The following is a 21,613-nucleotide window of genomic DNA, read 5'->3' on the forward strand; positions in this document are numbered from 1 at the left end:
TCCAGTTTAATCAAATAAGATGAATATTTATTGGGTCGTATGCAGCGTTTGCATGACTCACTGCGTTGTTGCTTTGAGCTCCGTAATGCAGAGGTGTCGCTCCCTGGCTGTCTGAGGGAACGGTGCCCGACGTGTTCCTCTCCAGCAGCAGGTGGACGATTCTGGCGTGGCCTGAGAACACACGTTCATACCGAGTCCACCACTTCAAACCACTACATTAGACACGGGAAATTCCCTGTGAAATCAATATCATACTTTATTACATGATATTTGAAAGGAGGGCTTGAGAAGTAATCGGAAAAATGCGGAATAAACTAACCAAACCAACTCATTTATTTGATGTGATCAACATTCTTGTTTATGCAACCAGTCCCGGGTCTGATTTTAGCCTTTCAGGCGGTACGACACGCAAGTTAAACTGGCAAGCCACAATGTTGAAGAACAAGAAGAAGTAGTGGACCCCGTGAGGGACCGTGCGTCAGCTTACCGAGCAGGGCAGCCCAGTGCAACGGTGTCCTGAAGAGGTTGTCATAGGCTGTCACGTTGCAACCCTCGTAGGACGTCAGCACCTCCACCACTGCCTCGTTACCGTCTGCGACGGCAAAGTGCAAGGGTGTCCGACCTTCATAGTCCTGCCAGTTCAGCAGGGACTCCGTTGGAGCGGCTTCCTGTATACACACACACACAAGACATTAATGAGTGGATGCAAAAGTGCCAGTTTATTCATCTTCATGGGAAAGAATGTCATATGAATCCAAAATCATTTGGCTTTTAAAGATGTATTTCCACCATTATTTTCCCAGGCTTAAATGATAACAAGGGACATCTTCAATAAGATTCCATTTATATTTGGATTTTTTCCGAGTCACACACGGTCAAAATTATACACACATGCTAAAATACACTACTCTCCAAAAGTATCCAAAAGAACAGTGAGCCCAATTTTCCCCAAACTTCTCTCACCAAGTAAATCTCCAGACTTAAACCCAATAGAGCATGCATTTTACCCACGAAGAGTAAGTAACGACCTCCAAAACAAACAACAAATGGAAGAGGCTGCAGTGAAAGCCTGGAAAAACCACAAAGGAATAGAAACTTTTTTTTTTTTTTTTTTAAGTCAGAGGGTCCTAGCTACCCAGCACAAACTCAAAAGCTTACCAAGAATATTTCTCTTATTTCTAGTCAAAACTAATTAAAATAAGACTCATCACATAAAAAAGTAACTTGTATTTAGACAATTTTCACTTGTTTCAAGCAAATCTTTACTTGAATTAAGTAGAAAAAAAAGGAAGTCTTTTTTTTTTTTAATTATTCCACTGGCAATTTTACATTTTAAAGTGACGAGTCTTATTGTAAGTGTAATCAGATTAGTTTTGAGATTTTTGACTAGAAATATGACAAATATTATTGGTGAGATTTTGCATTTTTGCTGAGTATCTGACAACTCTTGGTAGAGTTACTTAAGTTGGTTGGTTTGCAGGCACCTATCGGGCTTTAAAGCCTAGTGCACAAATGCTCCAGCTTCACAACATACTGAACATTCTTCAAATTCACCTCAAATCAACAGCAAGATGCCTGAATTTTGGAATGACCTTTGCAAAGCCCTGTCCTAAGGCCAATATTTACAGACTACACTTACACTTACACTTGCGCCTGTGTCCAAGCCATACGAGAAAACTGAGTAGTCAAATAACCAGCTAGTAATATTCCTGAAGTTTTTAATGGCTACAAAAAACCTCTGGTCAAGCTCACCTAGGGCAGTGATTTTTAACTGGTGGGTCAAGACCCAAAAGTGGGTCAAGGACCAATTATGAAGTAAAAAATTACCAGGGTCCTTGTTTTTTGACCATACTGACACAGGACATTTTAAGGTTATGAATGTCGCGCAATGAACCAGTTTGTTGAGGGGAATAAAATAGAGAATATGTTGTCACCCCGCACAAGAAGGTATGCTCAATGACCGCCGCTTTTATGGCCTGTTTTTCATACAAATATTTACTGTAATTATGACTTTCCTACCACGTTAGCATAGGTTAGTGATACGACTACGGCATGCTTACACTCGAGTATAAATTTGGGTTATGTCGCCGCCGTAGGATCGGAACTCCGTCCTAAACTGAGGAGGCATAAACAGTGAAATATCTAAAGTGCATCCCAGGTTGGGCTGGCCCTTTATTTGGAAAACAACTTTATTTTGACAGGCATGCGTCCAAAACATGAATTACTTTGGGGGTAATGGCTCATATTGTGCTCATATTCGGTATGCTTCCCACATGTTCCCACATGGAACGCATTTCCTAAAAAGATGAAAGGCTATTTTTGAACATTACATACTTTATCATTCCTAACGTCTATTAAAGTTGGTCACGACTCCCAAAGGATATTTTCCCAAATATTGGTGAGCGTGTATGCATGTGTGCCTGTGTGTATAATTCCAACATTGTGTGGTTTAGAAAACATCCACAACAAATGTACATTTGTGTACTCAATTCTACATTTCTCATTAGAGCTATAAAAGTACTTTGAATAATCATTCCAGATTCAGATTCAAATCAATCATTAAAACCCCCAAATTAATGACATTCACCGCAACAGTATTAACGTGCAACGTGTACCAGTATACAGCGGACAGTTTGTGTGGCGCTGGCCTCCTGGCTGTGCGCGGCCCAGTGCAGGGGGATCTTGCCCTCGCTGTCGGGGATGCCGATGTTGGAGTCGTGCTTGATGAGGAGGCGAACATGCTCCGGCCGGTTATAAAACGCTGACCAGTGCAGGGCGGTTTGCTGTAAAGAGGGACGAGCGGGACAGATGAAAAGAGAAGCGATGTGATAATGGCTTGTGTCTAGAACAGTGAGGCCCGTTGTGTCCTTACGGCTTTGAGCTTTTCTATTACGCAAATGAAAAACAGTCCACCCAAAAAATGTGAAGGCAAGTGTCAGCACAAAGCTAACATTCACACTAGAGCTGAGGAGAAACACGCGCCTCAATGAAAGCTACACGCGGTCATCTGACATGATGATGCATATTGGATCATAACAAAACTAACTACTGATGATAATTATACAAGGGAGATTCTATCCTTTTGGCCACAGATACAGTACTTAAGCTTTACTGCGACATGAGTGCGTAAGACCTCAAATTTCTCAACTAATTCCATCTGTTTTGTAACAGACACTCAGGCTGGATGTTTTTTTGGACAGACCGTAGAAAGGCTCTCAGTGCATGTTTTACAACCTCAATTACAATGAAGCTGGGACGTTGTGTTAAACAAATAAAAACAGAATACAATGATTTGCAAATCACGTTCAACCTATATTTAATTGAATACACTACAAAGACAAGATATTTAATATTCAAACTGATAAAGTATTTTTTTTTAGCATATAATTAGCAAATAATCATTAATTTTATGACTGCAACATGTTCCCAAAAAGCTGGGACAGGGTCATGCTTACCACTGTGCTACATCACCTTTTCTTTTAACAACATTCAATAAACGTTTGGGAACTGGGGACACTAATTGTTGAAGCTTTGTAGGTGGAATTCTTTGCCATTCTTGCTTGATGTACAGCTTCAGTTGTTCAACAGTCCAGGGTCTCCATTGTCGTATTTTACGCTTCATAATGCGCCACACATTTTTCAATGGGAGACAGGTCTGGACTGCAGGCAGGCAAGACTCTTGACTAGGACTAGAAAGTTTAATCATATTACCCCGATCGTGGCCAACTTACATTGGCTCCCGGTCCACCTGTGATGTGATTTTAAGATTTTGTTACTTACTCATAAAATATTACATGTTTTAGCACCTTATGTTCCATCCTTAGCCTTTCGCTCACAACCGCTTTTGTTGACTAAAAAGAAGTCAGCAGGTTCTAGAGCATTCTCTCTTTGGGGTCCACTTCCCTGAAGGAGTCGACCTGTCACACTTCATTTTAGGGCTGTCATGATTGAATCTTTAAATTAAAAAAGTAAATTCTCCTATTGACTGTTGATCAAATAATAATTGTTGCTCCCCCCACTATTACTCTCTCTCTCTCTCTCTCTCTCTCTCTCTCTCTCTCTCTCTCTCTCTCTCTCTCTCTCTCTCTCTCTCTCTCTCTCTCTATATATATATATATATATATTTACTGGGTGTATGGTGTAAATTTGGTGTACAGAATTTGAGACAGCAAAATGCTAAGTGCTAAATGGTTAGCAATCGCGATTAGCATTGGCGCGCTAGAGATGACCATTTTAGGTCCAAAATGCTAACTACCATTTAGTTCACTCATACTGATCATGTTATACGTACATTACACATCTAACAGTGTCTTAAAAAAATCATTTCCAGATGCTTCTTTGTCGTTTTTTGCAAAGTATATCATTGGCCCAACACTGCGTCCGTCAGCAATAAATGTCCCTGTGACAGATGGAGGCAAACATGGTTCCGGGCGGAACATTTTCTTTTGGCCCCAGCAGAGCTTCGGAGCAGAAATTTTGTGTTGACTTATCTGTGAAGTGGACTTAGCCGTGTTATTCTATTTTTTCGCCCAGTCCTATTTCTTTTCATTAAATTAACTCTCATGCTGTGTATACTAACATTGCACAGCATCATATAATGCGATAAATATTGCCTACTCAGTATCTATTGCAGCCTGGTCATCCTGTCAGGGAGATTCCTCCATCTGTGATCGTCCCCAAATTAGTTTTCTGAGCGTTTTTCCTTACCTGGCTGGGGACAGTCCAGACCAGGGGATGTTGTTGATTTTTGTGAACTCTGGGCCTGTGTGAAGCCCTTTGAGACTACTTTGTCGTTAAGGGCTCGACCAGTCGACAAGAGTCCTGGAACGGAGAGTGTTCGGCCTGAGAGGTTCCAATGTACCTTGTTCTTGTCCTGGGTGTCAACTTCTCCGGGTCCGATGTGTTTGAGCAGCAACGCGAGGGCTTTCGGGGAAGGATGCCGTGTGGCGAGGTGCAGCGGGGTCATCTCTTCCAAATCTTTCTGCAGCCAGTTGGCGTGTCGCGACAGCAGCAGCTTGAGGAAACGAACATTTCCCTGCACCGCAAAAAAAAACAACCCAAAATGAAAAAACAAACAAACAAAAAAAAACAACAACAACTCTGATTTAAGTCATATTCTCAATATGAGATCACTTTCTTCTCTTCAAAATGAATGGTGGCCCAACACTGACACACACTCAGGCCCATACAGAAGCTTGTGAGCTTTTAGTAGTTGTCTTGTTCAATCCAGGGGTCATCCATCTTCGCTCTCTCTCACTTTAGTGCGTGTGATGAGTTGCTACAGTTAACACCAGATCTGCCCCCCCCTGCCCCCAAATCATTATTATCATCATCATCCTCAGTTTGGATGGTATGTCCAGGGCCTCCTGAGTGAAATACTGGCCAACAGCTCTCACGGGACCCCGGGTTGTGTGCCTGCCCCCCCCCGCCCCCCCCCCCCCCCCCCCCCCCCCCCCGACTGTGTGTATGTATGAGTGTGTTTTGTATATTTACCATGGTGCCGCCTCAAAGCCACAGCCTGACGGATCTATCTTGTGTGTGAGCATGCATCTCGACCGAGAGAGAGAGTGTATGCGCTCCTGTCCTCCCTATTCTCAGTCCAATTAAATCCGTAATCCCTGGCCTCTCTGCCTGTCTCGGCCAATTATTGATCCTGTGTTAAAGAGACAGGGCTTCCCGTCACTATCATCCCCACATGCACACACACACACATACAAATAGTCTTCTACCGCTACTACTATCTCTTTCTGCAACAAGATCATGATGACAAATCAGAGAAAATGTTACCAGATGAAGATATGACACTAGTAATGCACATGGGCAATGCATCACACATTTCCTCCTGCCAAAAGTTCCAAGACTGGTGTCACAAAACATTTATTTCAAATCCAAACTACAAGTTTTTCCCCTTTGAAGTACTCCGCCTAGAGCAAGGTTGGATGTTCTTAAATACTCAAAGAGCCATTTCGACGATCTCCAACAACAAAACAGCAAGCACGTTGCAGTGGTGAAGGAAGCCATGACTTGTGTTTATCACTGAACGAAGAAAACCCTGCAGGATCTCTTTGTAGATGTGCTGGTTGATCTTCCGGCCCACAATGGATGGGAAAACTCGTAGTTTGTGTTTTAAATATTTATTTTATGACACCAGTCCTGGAACTTCTCTGATGCACTTCGTACAAGGGGGAAATTACATTTCTTACATTACATTATTACATTTATTGACAAATTGCCCAGGGAAAATTACAGTTCTATTGCTTGATAGTGACAAATGTGCTGTCCATTTTGAGTACTGTAAATATCTGTCTTTTCCCATTGAACTATACATTTTCAGGCCTTTTTGATATGACTTCTTTGTTTCAAAAATTTCCATCATGATCATTAAAAATAATATTTATTGTTTGAATTGTACATTTAGCTAATTATTGTGTTTACCATTATTTCTAAGTAATTATTGACAGATGTAAGTATCATCTATTTTGGCTTGGCTTTTTTGACACCAGAAATTTTTTTCTACACAGGTAATTAAAAAAACATATTTTCTAAAAACCAATATATTGATGATTATGACATATTGTACTTTCTTTCCAGTATATTTGATTTGAACTTTTTCATTACTGTATTTTTTAACATTGCCGTTTAGCCACTGATTAGCTTCTACTGCCTTATAGTGAGCCTGTGGCATTTATTTCCACTTAATTTACTAAAGATGCTTCCTAGCGCTATGAAAGATTATTACAGTATATGTGAGAACTGCTTTCAAGATTATTCCCCTTCTTTAGAAATTTGTCTCCCAGTAGCACTGAGGCTGGCTCTCTCTCTCTCTCTCTCTCTCTCTCTCTCTCTCTAGTCACTAGGGGGCACTGGCCTCCCTCTTTCCACAGAACCCCAGCCTGTTCGATTTAGTAGTTGTTCACTTGCGAAGTGATTAGAATTATTTTCTTTCAGATAAACTTCATTAGCTGGACTTCATACAAGCTCAAAACTTCCAATTTGCCGCTTGTGCAAACAACCGGCATTTGGGGGGGGGTCAATGGAGGACATGCCTTCTGTGCGGCGAGGTGCAGAGCCGTGCGCTGGCTGTGGTCGGTCTTGTTGACTGAAGCTCCGGCCTTTAGCAAAATCTCTGCGCAGTCCAGGCGATCGGCCAGCACGCAGTACATGAGAGGGGTACGGCCAAACTGGTCCTCACGGTCCCGTAGGACTGGCTCTACTATACACACAGATACACACAATTGAATGAACGATAGTACCTGGGGGCCTTGAAGGCACTTATTAGCTAAAACACTACCTCAGTGCAACTCACTTCAGTGCATATTTATGTTTCAATAATTGAAAACAATAAGGTATCATTGGCCACTTTATGGAAGTGAGCATTTATTGTTTTTATTTTAATATTTTTTTGCAGTGCATAAAGCCTCATTCTGAACTGGCCGCATGGGTGTGCTGCTGGGGCTTTACCTTGCCCTCTGACCTTTCAGCACAAAATTTCCTTGCAGAAATCAATAAACCATTCCATCCGGTATTACATACTAATGTGAAAGCACTCTTGTCTGTGTAGGTAGCGAAAAACTTTTCAAGTAAGTTTTTGTCCGATCACGTTAAAGGTTTATTTAGAGCTGGACTATCGGCCTCCTCACAGTTACGCACCTCAAGCTGCTTGTGTGTTACTTACCTGTGATGAGTTTGAGCAGTGCGTTCCTATCGCCATTGACAGCGGCGGCGTGAACCTGCGAGCCCAGAGCGGCGGTGCCCGGGCCAGACGACGCTGAGGCCTGTAAGACAAACACATAAAAGGTCACACAACTCAACCTGTGGCCTTTTTCGGTACATGTACAATATGTTCAGTTATCAAGCGTTGAACAATGTGTAGGACATTTTTTGCAGCTATTATTCAGCTCTAAGCAAGCAAGGTTAAATTTTCACCATCATCTTATTTTTTTTATATTTATCATCACCCACAAACTGAAACAAAAATCTTTACCGACAGCACATCTTTTTATTTGTTTATATATATGGTTGTCTATTTTTTTTGAATGTATATTGACATATTGCTTAATAAAGTTTGTTAAAAAAATCTTTACCTACAGCACTGTGCCGAAGTGTTTGGCCACCTCTAGCTTCGTTGTTTTAATGACATTTTTCAAGGCAGTCATTATGTCATAGCGAAGGGTAAATAGCAGAACACACACAGCTATTTGGTGTTTCAAGTTTAAAAAGTTAGCCAAATACTAAATCCTAAAAACAACTTCGTCTTGGACCAAGGTGTCAAGCAGAGACAATTCCTCACACATCCCATTGTGTCATAAGAAGTAAACAATTCTTAACGCTCTTTCCCACCACAGGAACTCTTCCAAAAAGGAAGTTCCTGGTAATTTTTCAGGCCGAAGTGGAGACTTTGCAATGCTGAAAAACATTTCTGATTGGATGACTGCTTGCTGCGTTATATTTGAGCTGCCACGTTATTTCACTCACTACTGTTTTATCACATATTTTGGCGTAATGCTCTAACTCCCACACAGAATACCACCACAGATGTGGACGGACAATGAGGTGCAAGTTTGTTGTATTATGTTTTTTCCCTGCGGCGGACACTGAGCAACCTGGAAGATGTGGTCAGAAGTGATAAAATTAAGCCAAAATATCAAGTTTGGGTGAGCTGATGCATGCTCTCATCAAAACAAATAAGCAAGCTAAAACAGCAGTTAAAAAAAGAAGCCGTCTTTAGAAGTCTTGATTGCTAACCTGCCAATTCACAAACAAACATTACCTTTTTACATAAATTTTCTGGGAACTCACTGCTGTGCTGCGAAAACTAAAATCCAACGACGATTAAATATGACAGTTCTTTGTCTGCCAAGATATGTTTTCTTACCAGGAAGATTTTGTGCAAGAGCAATACACTTGCTTTAAGCTTATTGTTCATCTTAAAATCCTCATATGGTGTTATAACTTTTGTGCAGAGATTTAAATGGTTAGGAGTTACTTTAGATTACATTAAGAAATATTATTACTATATATACTTATAAATATTACTTACTATATTTCTACAGGTAGTATAAATAGACTAATGGTAGTTTAAAGAGATCGGTGGAGGGTTTTGAGGCTTTCTATGCTTACTTGTTTCAAATAAATATTGCCAAGTCAAATTTTGCTGTACTATTGGTTCTATACTATTGTACCTAACCCTACTTCTGACATAAACAGAACAATGTTCTCTTCCCTCCTTTTTTTCCCCCCTATCTTAACATGCCTTGTTAAGAATGGGACTTCTTTTGAAATAATTGTCACAAAAAAACAACAACAAAAAGTAAAACACACATGCGACTATGATGCTCATTGAATTGAGGTATTGCTAGAATTGCTGACAAGGCGCTTTCACATCATCCGAGGTTGGTTCGACTAATTTTACTTTCGATGCATCGTATTTGTATCTTGCCCTGTGTAGATGAGCAGCATGTGAAAGAAGCATGTGTTTAAATCAGTGACATTCGGCAGGATTCATGGCTGGTGAGGTATTGACAGTCAGATTTACAAATGTATGAGCCAAACAGAGTGGTGTATTTTTATAGTAATTTTCACCCAAGCCACTACAAGAGTAGATGACAGAATGCTGACTAAGCCCATCAGCCTCTGACACATCTTGCTATATTTTTCAATATTTCCTTTTTTATATTTAGTGACTATCCTATACATTCCCGCACTGGATCGCTTGGCGGCGCTCTAAAATGACGTAGCGGAAATGATGTCTTTTACCTACGAACGGGCAGGCCCATATGTGGACTGCGCGCAGGTCGACTGAGCCATAGAGAAAGAAGAAAGCACGCAGGGTTGGAAGGAGAAGGCCGGACAAGCACTTAGCCTACGTCATATCGAAGGAACGAAGGCTTTGTTGTAATGCTGAATTCCAGCATTAAGGTTCGCCAGAAATCACAGAATATAGCTTTAACAACTGGTTAAAAAAAAAAATAAATAAATAAAAATCAGCATTCTTTCTTAAGGAGTGTCGCATTTAGCTAACTACGTCTCTGCATAGAGGGAATGGCAGCAACTTGGACCTGTGTGCTCGCGTATGCCCCCTTCAGAGAGGCAGAGTACTGTCTGCCTCACTTCATGCTTTTTATTACCTGCGGTTTTATGCAATCAGAAAAACTAAATATGTAACACAAATATTCAATACATTAGCCTGACTATGCAACATTAGAGACTTATGCATATTAAGTGTCTGAAACAAGGTAATATGCAAATGCATTTTGACTAAGAAATCATATTGTATTGAAAAATAAATCGATGTAAAGCACAGACCAGATAACTACAATTAAAAAGATTTTTCTTTTATCATTATTTTTTATTTCTTCATGATGCAGGTGAGGCTGTGGATCACATGCCTCCCCTGACCACCCATCCCTGGTTTAAATTAAGAATAACAGATAAAAGGTCTGCTCCTGTAAAAATGATAATTTGAATCCAGATGAACATGTGAGGTTCCACTGGATGTCAAGCCCAAAATGAAGACATCGTGATAACATATTGGCGAGCTGATGTGTTCTGACAGAGTGAATGTGCATGTATGTGTGTGCTCCCACTGAGGGGGTTAAATCTCTTCCTGGCCCCACTTAACAAGAGCCCAGTGAAAGCTGGGTAATCTGTAGACAGGAAGCAGCTGGGGAGTAAGGGGTGTTGGTGGGTGGGGGAGTGATCCCTGTGTGAGCGTGTAAGAGGGGGGTCTCTCCTCATGTCTTATTAATGTCTCATTAATACTGCAACATGCGCCTGCTCTGTGTGAGTGTGTATGTGTGTGTATATATATATATATGAGTGTGTGTGTTGAGGGATATGGGACAAAGCCTGCGGGGTACAACACAGAAATCAATCATTGCCCCTAAACACGTGGAAGCCAGCAGCACTAACCCAAGTCACGCAACAATCGGAGATTTTGGCAAGACTTTATCATTTGAGAGGAAAATGAGAGTTTTGAGGAAAGCAAAGAAGAAGAACCCGATGTCCAAGCTTCACATCTAACCCTCGATCCCCGCTGCTACCTCGTAAAGAGAGCTCCTGCAGACGGTGCGTGCGGCATGGCAATTACCCATCATGCCTCCTGCTTTCTCACACTCAATCCGAGCAGCGCATTAGAGACTTACTAACTTGAATGCAATGTAAATCATCTTGTGTTTTTGGCACATGTGCCATACCACAGAGAGTTATTTGCTCTGAGAATTGTTTCTATTTACCGGGGTTTTACTGAAATCCACCACAAACTTCCAAACCCATCGCTAATTGACAGTGATCAGTCAGCAATGCCCATTCTAATGTCTAACACGTGCGGAAATATCTACAAAAATATAATAGTCACTCTGCATTCTCAACAGACTGAAGCAGTTAGATTTCCAATGTTGTATTTCATATAGCATCAATTCCAAATTGCATATTGTATATAACCAGAAATAATGGTGAAACGGTGGTAGATGACCACAATGCATCCCCATGGGCATTGCGCAATTTTTATGATACTGTATGTATATGTATGTGTGTATATATATATATATATATATATATATATATATATATATATATATATATATATATACACACAACCCCAATTCCAATGAAGTTGGGACGTTGTGTTAAACATAAATAAAGACAGAATACAATGATTTGCAAATCATGTTCAACCTATATTTGATTGAATACACTACAAAGACAAGATACTTAATGTTCAAACTGATGAACTTTATTGTTTTTAGCAAATAATCATTAACTTGGAATTTTATGGCTGCAAAATGTTCCAAAAATGTTGGGACAGGTGGCAAGAAAGACTGAGAAAGTTGAGGAATGCTCATCAAACACCTGTTTGGAACATCCCACAGGTGAACAGGCTAATTGGGAACAGGTGCGTGCCATGATTGGGTATAAAAGGAGCTTCCCTGAATTGCTCAGTCATTATCAAGCACAGATGGGGCGAGATTCACCTCTTTTTGAATAAGTGCGTGAGAAAATAGTCAAACAGTTTAAGGGCAATGTTCCTCAACGTACAATTGCAAGGAAGTTATGGATTTCATCATCTACGGTCCATAATATCAGCAAAAGGTTCAGAGAATCTGGAGAAATCATTTGCATGTAAGCGGCAAGGCCGGAAACCAACATTGACTGGCCGTGACCTTCGATCCCTCAGGCGGTACTGCATCAAAAACCGACGGCAATGTGTAAAGGACATCACCACATGGGCTCTGGAACACTTCAGAAAACCAATGTCAGTAAATACAGTTCGGCGCTACATCCGTGAGTGTAACTTGAAACTCTACTATGCAGAGCAAAAGCCATTTATCAACAATACCCAGAAACGCCGTTGGCTTCTCTGGGCCCAAGGGTTAGAGTGATGCAAAGTGGAAAATTGTTCTGTGGTCCGACGACTCCACATTTCAAATTGTTTTTGGAAATTGTGGACGTCCTGTCCTCTGGGCAAAAGAGGAAAAGAACCATCCGGACTGTTATGAACGCAAAGTTAAAAAGCCAGCATCTGTGATGGTATGGGGCTGTGTTAGTGCCAATGGCATGGGTAACTTACACATCTGTGAAAGCACCATTCATGCTGAAAGGTACATACAAGTTTTGGAGAAACATATGCTGCCATCCAAGCGAAGTCTTTTTCGTGGACGCCCCTGCTTATTTCACATGCAAACTCCACACAGGCAGGGCTGGGGATTGAACCCCAGTCCTCAGAACTGTGAGGCAGACGCTCTAACCAGTCGTGTCCACTGTGCCACCTTATTGAATGTTGTTAAAAGAAAAGGTGATGTAACACAGTGGTAAACATGACCCTGTCCCAGCTTTTCTGGAACGTGCTGCAGCCATAAAGTTAATGATTATTTGCTAAAAAACAAGTTTATCAGTTTGAACATGAAATATCTTGTCTTTGTAGTGTATTCAATTAAATATAGGTCGAACATGATTTCCAAATCATTGTATTCTAAATTGCCCGTAGGTGTGACTGTGAGTGCGAATGGTTGTCTGTTTGTATGTGCCCTGCGATTGGCTGGCAACCAGTTCAGGGTGTACCCCGCCTCCTGCCCGATGACAGCTGGGATAGGCTCCAGCACGCCCGCGACCCTAGTGAGGAGAAGCGGCTCAGAAAATGGATGGATGGATGGATGTATTCTATTTTTATTTATGTTTAACACAACGTCCCAACTTCATTGGAATTGGGGTTGTGTGTGTGTGTGTATATATATATATATATATATATATATATATATATATATGTATATATATATATATATATATATATATATATATACATATATATATATATATATATATATATGTGTATATATATATATATATATATATATATATATATACACACACACACACACACGCACACACACACAAACCCTGTATAATAAAGTTTCATCAGATCATCCAGCCATCCATTTTCAGTACCCCTTTCCCTGTTTGGGGTTACAGGAAGCTGGAGTTAATCCCTGAGCAAGCCAGAGACCTTTTTTTCCCACAGAGATCCTGCAAAAGATCACAGAAAGGTGGAATATTGCTGCAACTGTGTGTGCTTTCACGCTGCAATACAGCCTCCAGAAATCAGATAATTAAATGTGTGAAATAGTCAATGCAGGTGTCTGCTGTGACGTAGTGTATAACATACTTGTCCTACATAGGACAGAGAACTAAGTATGGGGTGTGCAAAAGTTAGTGAAAATGGGGCTACTGTCTGACTTCCTGTTTCTGTCGGCTCTCTGTCAAGGGGTAGGACGCCGTTAGCCCTTAGTTAGCCATTCACACAACATTTGCTTGCCACTGCCTTGACCGTATCCCGTTAGCAACCCTCCAACTGCACTGCCGACCTCGTGCTCTCTCGGCTATCCTCCTTCAAGGTCACCTCCGGTCGTTTGGTCACGCTCCTGACTAACTAATCCTTGAGGTCCTGCAACAGACCCCACCTTCAAGCAGAAGAAGTGGGAAACAACGCTCAAGGAACAGGCATCATCGGTCCCCAAGTCATTGGCCTCCGCCGTTAAAAGCAGGAACGGCTGACAATCGCCTGTGACGTGGCGCAAGATCTCTGTGCTTGGGCTGCTTCTGTTTGTTTCTGTACAGATGCCAACTCAACCTGGACTGGGTGAATGTCACTTTAATAAACAATAACATTCAAACAGCTTAGCGCAATGATTCCCAACCACTTAAGCCCGCTGCACACTGAGTGACGGGGCCGAACACCGAGTGATGTGGCCGAACTCGACTGAACTGCTGCGCCGCGTGTGGGGTTCTGAAACTAATTTTCATGAGTGGTTGACCGTCAGCTGTAATTTTACTGCAATTCAAAATTTGAATTGCCGGAGAACAGCGTTGCAACGTCCCAGATGTAACGGCCATGTCATATTGCTTGAGCTAAACTAAACTATATGTATCCAAGTATAAGCGAGATTCAGCTGGCCACCTCGATGCCAAGCCAAACAGTGTATTTTTGTTCATTTACTCATCTAGCTATGCTAGCAACATACAGTGACAGGCAGAACAAATAAATACTCTTCCACATTCATATATCTAAATAAGGCAGACCTTCCTGCGAGCATATCGGCTTTGTGATCAACTAAACAGGCCCATATTTCACACTGAGTAAGAATTGAGATCCTCTTTATTTCAGTATACAGTGGAACCCCGCATACTCGTGGATTCACCTACTAGCAGATTTTTTTTTTTTTTTTTTTTTTTCAATGTTTAATATTTGTTTTATTTCTTCTTTTTGTTTTTACTTTTTTTGGGGGGAACCAAACCTGAAAATGCTACTTGGCAGTTTATCCTCACTTATTCAAGAATTATTGAGTTTAAAAAAAAATATATATTTTTCAATGAAATTATTATGGCCTTCAATTATCTGCTGATTTTGACTGTTCGCAGTCCGGCCTTTTCACAATAGCGGAGGTACACAGTATATAGTCTTGTGATAGTTTTAATTGGTAGTGTGCCGCGAGAGTTTTCAAATATAAAATATGTTCCTTGGCTCAATAAAAGTTGTGAAACCCTGTCATAGTGGATGTGACCGACATGCTAGTTTTTGTTCATTGAACCACTATTTTTCTTGTGTGATTATTAAAATGGCAGAAAAAAAACACTGTACTTTTCTTGATATGAAGCCTACTCATGCTTCTGATATTAAAATATTTTTCTCCACTGTGACAAGAGCTCATTAAAACTTTCCTTTTACTTTTCTTGACTTATTTTGATCCTTTCCTCCTCTCTCGAAGTCAATAAAACATTCCCAGCTGCTACTATAAACACATGAATTGATTTATGAATAATCTTAAATGCAAGAGGGGAATACAAAAAATATCTGAATTTCAGCCACCAGCGACACGGGGGACACGGGCATCGATAAAGTGAATTGATGTGAGGGACATTCAGCTCAGTGAGAGGAGGCAATTAGAGTTTCATGAGGACCCGAGTGTTTTGGAAACACCTACAGTGAATCCAAATTTGTCTAAAAAGGCTTTTGAGATGGCGCGTCTGAAATCAAACAAAGGAGGTTGTAAAAACAACGGTCGGGTCCTGTTGAGAGGTTTACAGCGGTCTCATTTGGCCATTCACACGTGTTCCTCAGGGAGCACTTCACTTGTTAATATGAAGACAATAACTCAGAGTAAAGCATTGATCACACGCCGAGGGCCGGGCCGAGTGATTGTTTATCTGTACGAGTATCGATTCATGCTGATGCTGACATTATTTATTCTTTATTCATAGTCTGTCCTGTATAAATGCAGCAAGTTTAACAAAGAATCTACACTATGTTCAAGCCTTTTAAAAACTCAACAGGAGTGCTATACACACACACGAAGTAGACTTAATATATCTGTGTTTGTGTGTCTATTTTAGTCTATATGTTTGTCTCAGTGTTGTTTCTGCTTTGTGAAGGAGTCTGGTTTTGATAGAGGACAAAAGTAAAGCATGCTGGGTAAGCAGTGGGAAAGCGGCACAGAAGCCTGTGGCCCTTCCCTCTATTATAGGTAACACGCACAAACACTTTTATATGAGCCTATTTTCGGAAATGTTTAGGGCCTGAGCAAACGCGAGGCTCTTAAAGGTGCCTATACCACCTACTTGTCTCTCTAGTGGTGGGTGTATAAATGGGTGTGGATCTCTGATAGCAGATAGAAGCTGCAGGGATCCGTCCCTGTGTTTTGACTGACAGGTAAAGAGGTGGGAGGATGGATAATATTAGCCCACAGGGATGCCCGAGCCGCAAAGCCCTATTTCCGGGGGACATCCTCGATCCCCAAAGACCAGCGAGCCGGCTCCCTCGGCTGGGGGCCGGGCCCGCGAGCACAGCGGGGCCAATCAGCAGGGCGCTAGGAGGCTGAGTGACATACATGTCGGCTAATTTACATCATGACTACGATGCATCCTGACAAATGAGCCCCCCGGGTGTGAGCCAATCACCTGGGAGGGTAATGCAATTAGGTGGGAATACAGCTGTCAGTCAAACAGCCACAGGCAGGGGGTCAGGTAGTGATGCCTGCGGCCATAACACCCCTGCCTACTGCATTGTCGTTCAACTACAGTACATGCAGATCTAGAGCGGGAATTCTCGAAGCAGTGGAGCAGATATGAGGAGGACTAAGGGGTTGTGTGTGTGTGTGTGTGTGTGTGTGTGTGTGTGTGTGTGTGTGTGTGTATGTGCGCGCGTGAAAGGACGCTGTGGAGGCGGAAGACCTCTCGAGACTCCTCAAGGCACACACAGATTGACTTGTGTCCTTTGAGAGACAGCGTGTGTGCATATCCGCATACATTTGTGTGTGTGTGTTTACATGTGTTTTCGCCCACTGAGGCACACTGTTGTTTTCGCTTCGAGCTACACGCGAGGAACAACACTCACTAGACTGAAACTCAGTACAGCACAAACCTCCACTAAGGTGGAAGTGTTGACAAAAGGGGAACACTTGTACAGTATCTGAGCTGTCCATCTGTTTGTTAGTTAGTAGGCTACTTACTGTGTCAGGATGATGCAAGATGTTACACACAGAGGGGTAGTGCCGTTTTGCGCTTGGGCATGTTAATTGATTAAATGATTCATTGATGAAGAATCACTGGGAATTCATTTATGACGTCGGCCCTTAGTTGGGAATCTTGGGTGAAAACGTACCCTCTACCTGTGTTTGCAGTTTTATCCAAATACTCTCCAAAAGTGAATGGGTTCTTCTTCCTTGGCCCACACATCACAAAGTTGTGGGACAGGTGCGAGAACCAATGCATGCGTTGCAGACGTAAACGGGACTGCGCCATTTTAATTCGCCCTTCCTCAAACTATCAGATTTACCACTGTAGGGTGTAAATATATGACCAACTGTGAACCAAAGACAGCTAAATATAATTTCAAACTAATTTAATAACTAATAGTTTGTTACATGCAGAAAACACGACTAGGTGAGTTGGGGATCGCTGGGGATAGGCTCCACAAGCAAAAATGCAAATAGGATAATAATAATAATAATTTGTGAACAGTGAGGTGGCACGGTGAAAGACTGGTTAGAGCGTCTGCCTCACATTTCTGAGGACCGGGGTTCAATCCCCGGCCCCGCCTGTGTTTAGTTTGCATGTTCTCCCCGTGCCTGCGTGGGTTTTCTCCGGGCACTCCGGTTTCCTCCCACATCGCAAAAACATGCATGGTAGGTTAATTGAGGACTCTAAATTGCCTGTAGGTGTGAATGTGAGTGCGAATGGTTGTTTGTTTGTATGTGCCCTGCGATTGGCTGGCAACCAGTTCAGGGTGTACCACGCCTCCTGCCCGATGATAGCTGGGCTAGGCTCCAGCACTCCTGCGACCCTTGTGAGGATAAGCGGCTCAGTAAATGGATGGATGGATGGATGGACGTGAACAGTGACCTGCTAATGTGCCGGGGTACTGTGTAGTACAGTATCTCGAGATATGAGTGACACCCAACTGTTATTTGTTCGATTTTTTTTTTTTTTTTGCTTTGACTTGGGGGGAAAATGTGATGATAATCAAATTTGTTTTCATTCTTCACAGTCAATTTAATTATGTTATTCCAATGTTTTGAGTGCTATTTTACTTTTTACTATTTTTATATTTGAGGAGGCTGGGACGAATTAAAGACATTTCCCTTGCATCCATTTTAGTGGGGAAGGATGATTTGCGATAAGAGTGTGGTCACAGAACAAATTAAACTCAAATCTCAAGGCATCAAAGTATTTACATAAACCACCCAATTAACCATCAAATAGTGATCAAAACAAGTCTCTCTTTTGTGCTCTTGTTCTTTTACAGAGGTAACAATAGTGCAGAGGGCAAAACTAGAGAGGAGCTTAAACTAATGTAAACTAGCCTTGGATTTGAGTGACACACGCATTAGTGTTATTGGTAATCAAGTTGATCTCGGGTCTCACGAGGTGCAGCGATATCACACCGAAGCTTTCCACTGAGTCGATAAGAGTTCTGCCCGGCATGTTGTTGATGTTTGTGTTGCGTTTACAGGTCAATACTGCTGTGAGTGGCGGGCTGTCAAGCAGTGTTAATCAGAGCCACGGACCATAAACGAGTTTGCCTAGCACATCGTGGTTTTAGCTTCCCAGCAAACATTATTAAACCAAAAGAAAAGCACATGACGTGAACAAATGCGAGCCGGAAAGGTCCCCGTAGCCTCGTCTGTGTGCTTCAGATGCTGTCTGAGTCACTCGGAGAGAAGGAGGAGATGTGTGTTTTGTGCCCTCCCATTATATCACTAATGAGCAGCCCTCAGGAGGGACGGGAGAGGGACGGCGTGGCAGACAGAAAAAAGACAGATGAAGAAAGAGAAAGAGGAAGGGAGACCGAGATCAGCTTGGGGACTTTTTCCTCTTCACTCTTCCATTCCCTCTCCCCCACACCTCGGAGTCTAATTGGACTAAAACTGTGATCTAATTAAATGTCCAATTAAAGTGCAGAGAGCTACGTGCCCACCAGCGAATCACAGTAGAGGGACATAATCAGCTGGAAAAACAAACAGAAAAATCAATGCGAAATGGAAAAAGATGTTAAAAACTCAAAAAGGAGCGAATTGTGGGGGTGCTATAAAACAACTATGTCAAATAAATGTATTGAGATTAGGGATTTACAGGAGTACCAATAATATCCACTTATTACAAATATTATTAGCCTACCCCAAATATAAAAAATGGCTGAGTGGCAGTTTTGAATTGATGCACACAAATTACTGAACGATTAAAATTTAAGAATAATGAACTAATTTTAATTATAGGTCAGATTAAAATATCTGACACTGCCTTGTCACTTTATAACACCACTTTTAGCTTTTTAATACTGTTCAGTTCAAGGACAGAAGATACGTAACCATCACAGTGGATGTGGACTAAATGTGTTTTAATCTATGTTAAAAACATTTGACACTATATTTGAAGCTTTCTCATTGTGCTGAAACATTAAAATGTGACAATTTGGCCATGTTTGCCATTCTTAATGACTATTATTCTACTTTTTATGTGTATATTAAAGCTAAACTGTATATTACAGGTGTTTTTTCCCCCCGAAAGACAAAAAAAAAAAAAAAAAAAAAAGATAGCTGCATCATGAAATCACATCCTATGAAACACAAACAACCAAAAAGGGTAAATTGTAATTAGAATGTCCGGCGTCTTTGCCCTTTCTTACCACTGATAGTCAGTGAGAGTGTGATAAATCTTCCAATTTCTCCATCTGTGAGTCGCTCACACACTGTGGACCCCCTACGGACATCTTGAGCCCATCAAATATTAATGCAAGGATTCAATTCAACATTCTAGTTAATCTCCTTAACAAATACATGGTAACGGGTCACATAATTAGGGTTTGTTATAGTCTCAAATGACCTAGACTCTCGGGAGAGAAACACAATCTGGCAGCAGAGGGGGCAATCCCATAACTAACCACTGATTTTTGAGGGTGTAAACCCCCCAAGATGAGTGCACTGCTGCTCTTTTTGTGGCGGATGCTTACCATAGTTGCATTGAAAGGGGTACTTCACCAGATGTTTCCCAGTTCAGTGCATCCTTCTTGGTGTGAGTCCATGTCCCCTACCTGCCCTGATCCCTCCACCTGCTGGGGGAGGAGAAAGAGGATCGATCACATACTGAGACGAGCCCACCTGCTCACACAATGAACTGCCAAAAGGACACTGTTACTGTGTGTGACCATTATTTTGCAGTTTATAAATAATCGAACCTGATTAATAAACTGTCTTTGGAAGTTTAAGGAACTAATAGTTCACCAAAATCAGTGGTGGGGAACCTTTTTTCCACATCACTGATGGTGTAGTGGGTTCAGTTCCCAGGCAGTGATGCTATCGACGTGAGTTTGAATGAACAGTTGTTCCGTGGTTGACTGTCGATTAGGTCAGGTTTTAGTCTGCCTTTTTGCCAGAAGTCCACTCGGATAGGCTCGATCTCACCCGCGATCCTGAACAGGATAAGCATTATACTTGAAAATGGATGGATGGATGGAACCTTTTTCCTTTTAGGAGCCATTTCAGTTTTAAGCACTGGGAGGGCCAAACTAAATTTATGATAAAAATATGTGATGCAAGGCTTCCTTCTCCAACAGCTCCTCTGAGACTTTGTTTTTAGACTAACATGGCAGATTGGATCAAATGTGATGGGCACCATACATGGATCACCGGCCGTAGGTTCCCCATCCTGGGCCTCCTATCAATTTCTTATCGCGCTTGTCCTCATTAGGGGCAAGCTGGACCCTAACCCAGTTGACTTTGAACAAGAAGCGGGGTACACGCTAAGACTGGTCACCAAACAATCACAGGGCACATAATAGACAAACAACCATTCGCACTGATGAACAATTTAGATGCATGCATGTTTTTGGAATGTGGGAGGATGCTCGAGTACCTGGAGACAACCCACACAAGCAAGGGGGGAACATGCAAACTCCATGAGGTGAAATTTGAACCCCATATCGCAGAACAGTGAGGCTGACGTGCTTACCACTTTTCCTCCGTCCTAAATACACAAATTGGAACGAATGAACAAACACATTCACTTTTTATTGCAAGTTGAGTGGTTTTCCCCATCCAGGCGTACTTCATAACACAGAAAGTTTGTTTAGGTGCTAACTTTGGAAAGCATCGGCCGAAGTTAGGCTTAGGGATATGTTAAACTGTGAATTTGTGAACGCTGAGCATCACAAAATGACCTCGAATGTCCCTCGGTTAAAATAGGACACATTTAAGGTTACAAAAAAAGTGACGTAAAAATGATGCAACGCGCCCGTTCAATGAAAGCTATGAGCGTATCAAAGATGAAACAAATGAGTGACACCGATAAGTGCCCATCGTGGTAACCTGTTAACATTTCATTAAAGACTGCTCTTTACCCTGCTACTGTAATCTTATGTTTACCTTTGATGCCCAACTCTGATACGCTTTCTTCCAGGGCGTCCCGTTGGCTGTCCTGATTACAAAAACACTACAATTCCCATTAAAGTGCAATCGTTGCCATGTTTGTAGTTTTTTGACTACCAAGAAACCTTGTGTAGGTTTGACTCATAACTACGTTTCCCACAAGCCCTTAGGTTTTACCGGACGTTTCGCCCTCGTTTCCG

General features: G+C 41.7%; 1 protein-coding gene across 3 annotated transcripts in view; it reads right to left on the bottom strand.

Moving 5' to 3' along the window:
- Positions 1–21,458, bottom strand: part of invs (inversin) — a 35,632-nt gene extending 14,174 nt beyond the window's left edge. For 2 of the 3 annotated variants that reach the window (XM_061674852.1, XM_061674854.1), the window contains exons 1-9: positions 21,411–21,458; positions 20,998–21,012; positions 20,000–20,101; positions 7,676–7,775; positions 7,047–7,213; positions 4,862–5,035; positions 2,616–2,783; positions 488–668; positions 62–171 (exon numbers count right to left, since the gene is read on the bottom strand). In XM_061674852.1, coding sequence (XP_061530836.1) covers positions 62–171; positions 488–668; positions 2,616–2,783; positions 4,862–5,035; positions 7,047–7,213; positions 7,676–7,775; positions 20,000–20,002 — 903 coding nt within the window. In that variant the 5' untranslated portion in view covers positions 20,003–20,101; positions 20,998–21,012; positions 21,411–21,458. Of the gene's footprint in view, positions 1–61; positions 172–487; positions 669–2,615; positions 2,784–4,861; positions 5,036–5,493; positions 5,565–7,046; positions 7,214–7,675; positions 7,776–19,999; positions 20,102–20,997; positions 21,013–21,410 lie in introns of those variants that run through there. The other variant, XM_061674853.1, reaches the window with a different exon arrangement.
- Positions 21,459–21,613: the final 155 nt, after the last annotated feature.

This window comes from Phycodurus eques, chromosome 4 (assembly GCF_024500275.1).
Source record: "Phycodurus eques isolate BA_2022a chromosome 4, UOR_Pequ_1.1, whole genome shotgun sequence".
NCBI lineage: Eukaryota > Metazoa > Chordata > Actinopteri > Syngnathiformes > Syngnathidae > Phycodurus > Phycodurus eques.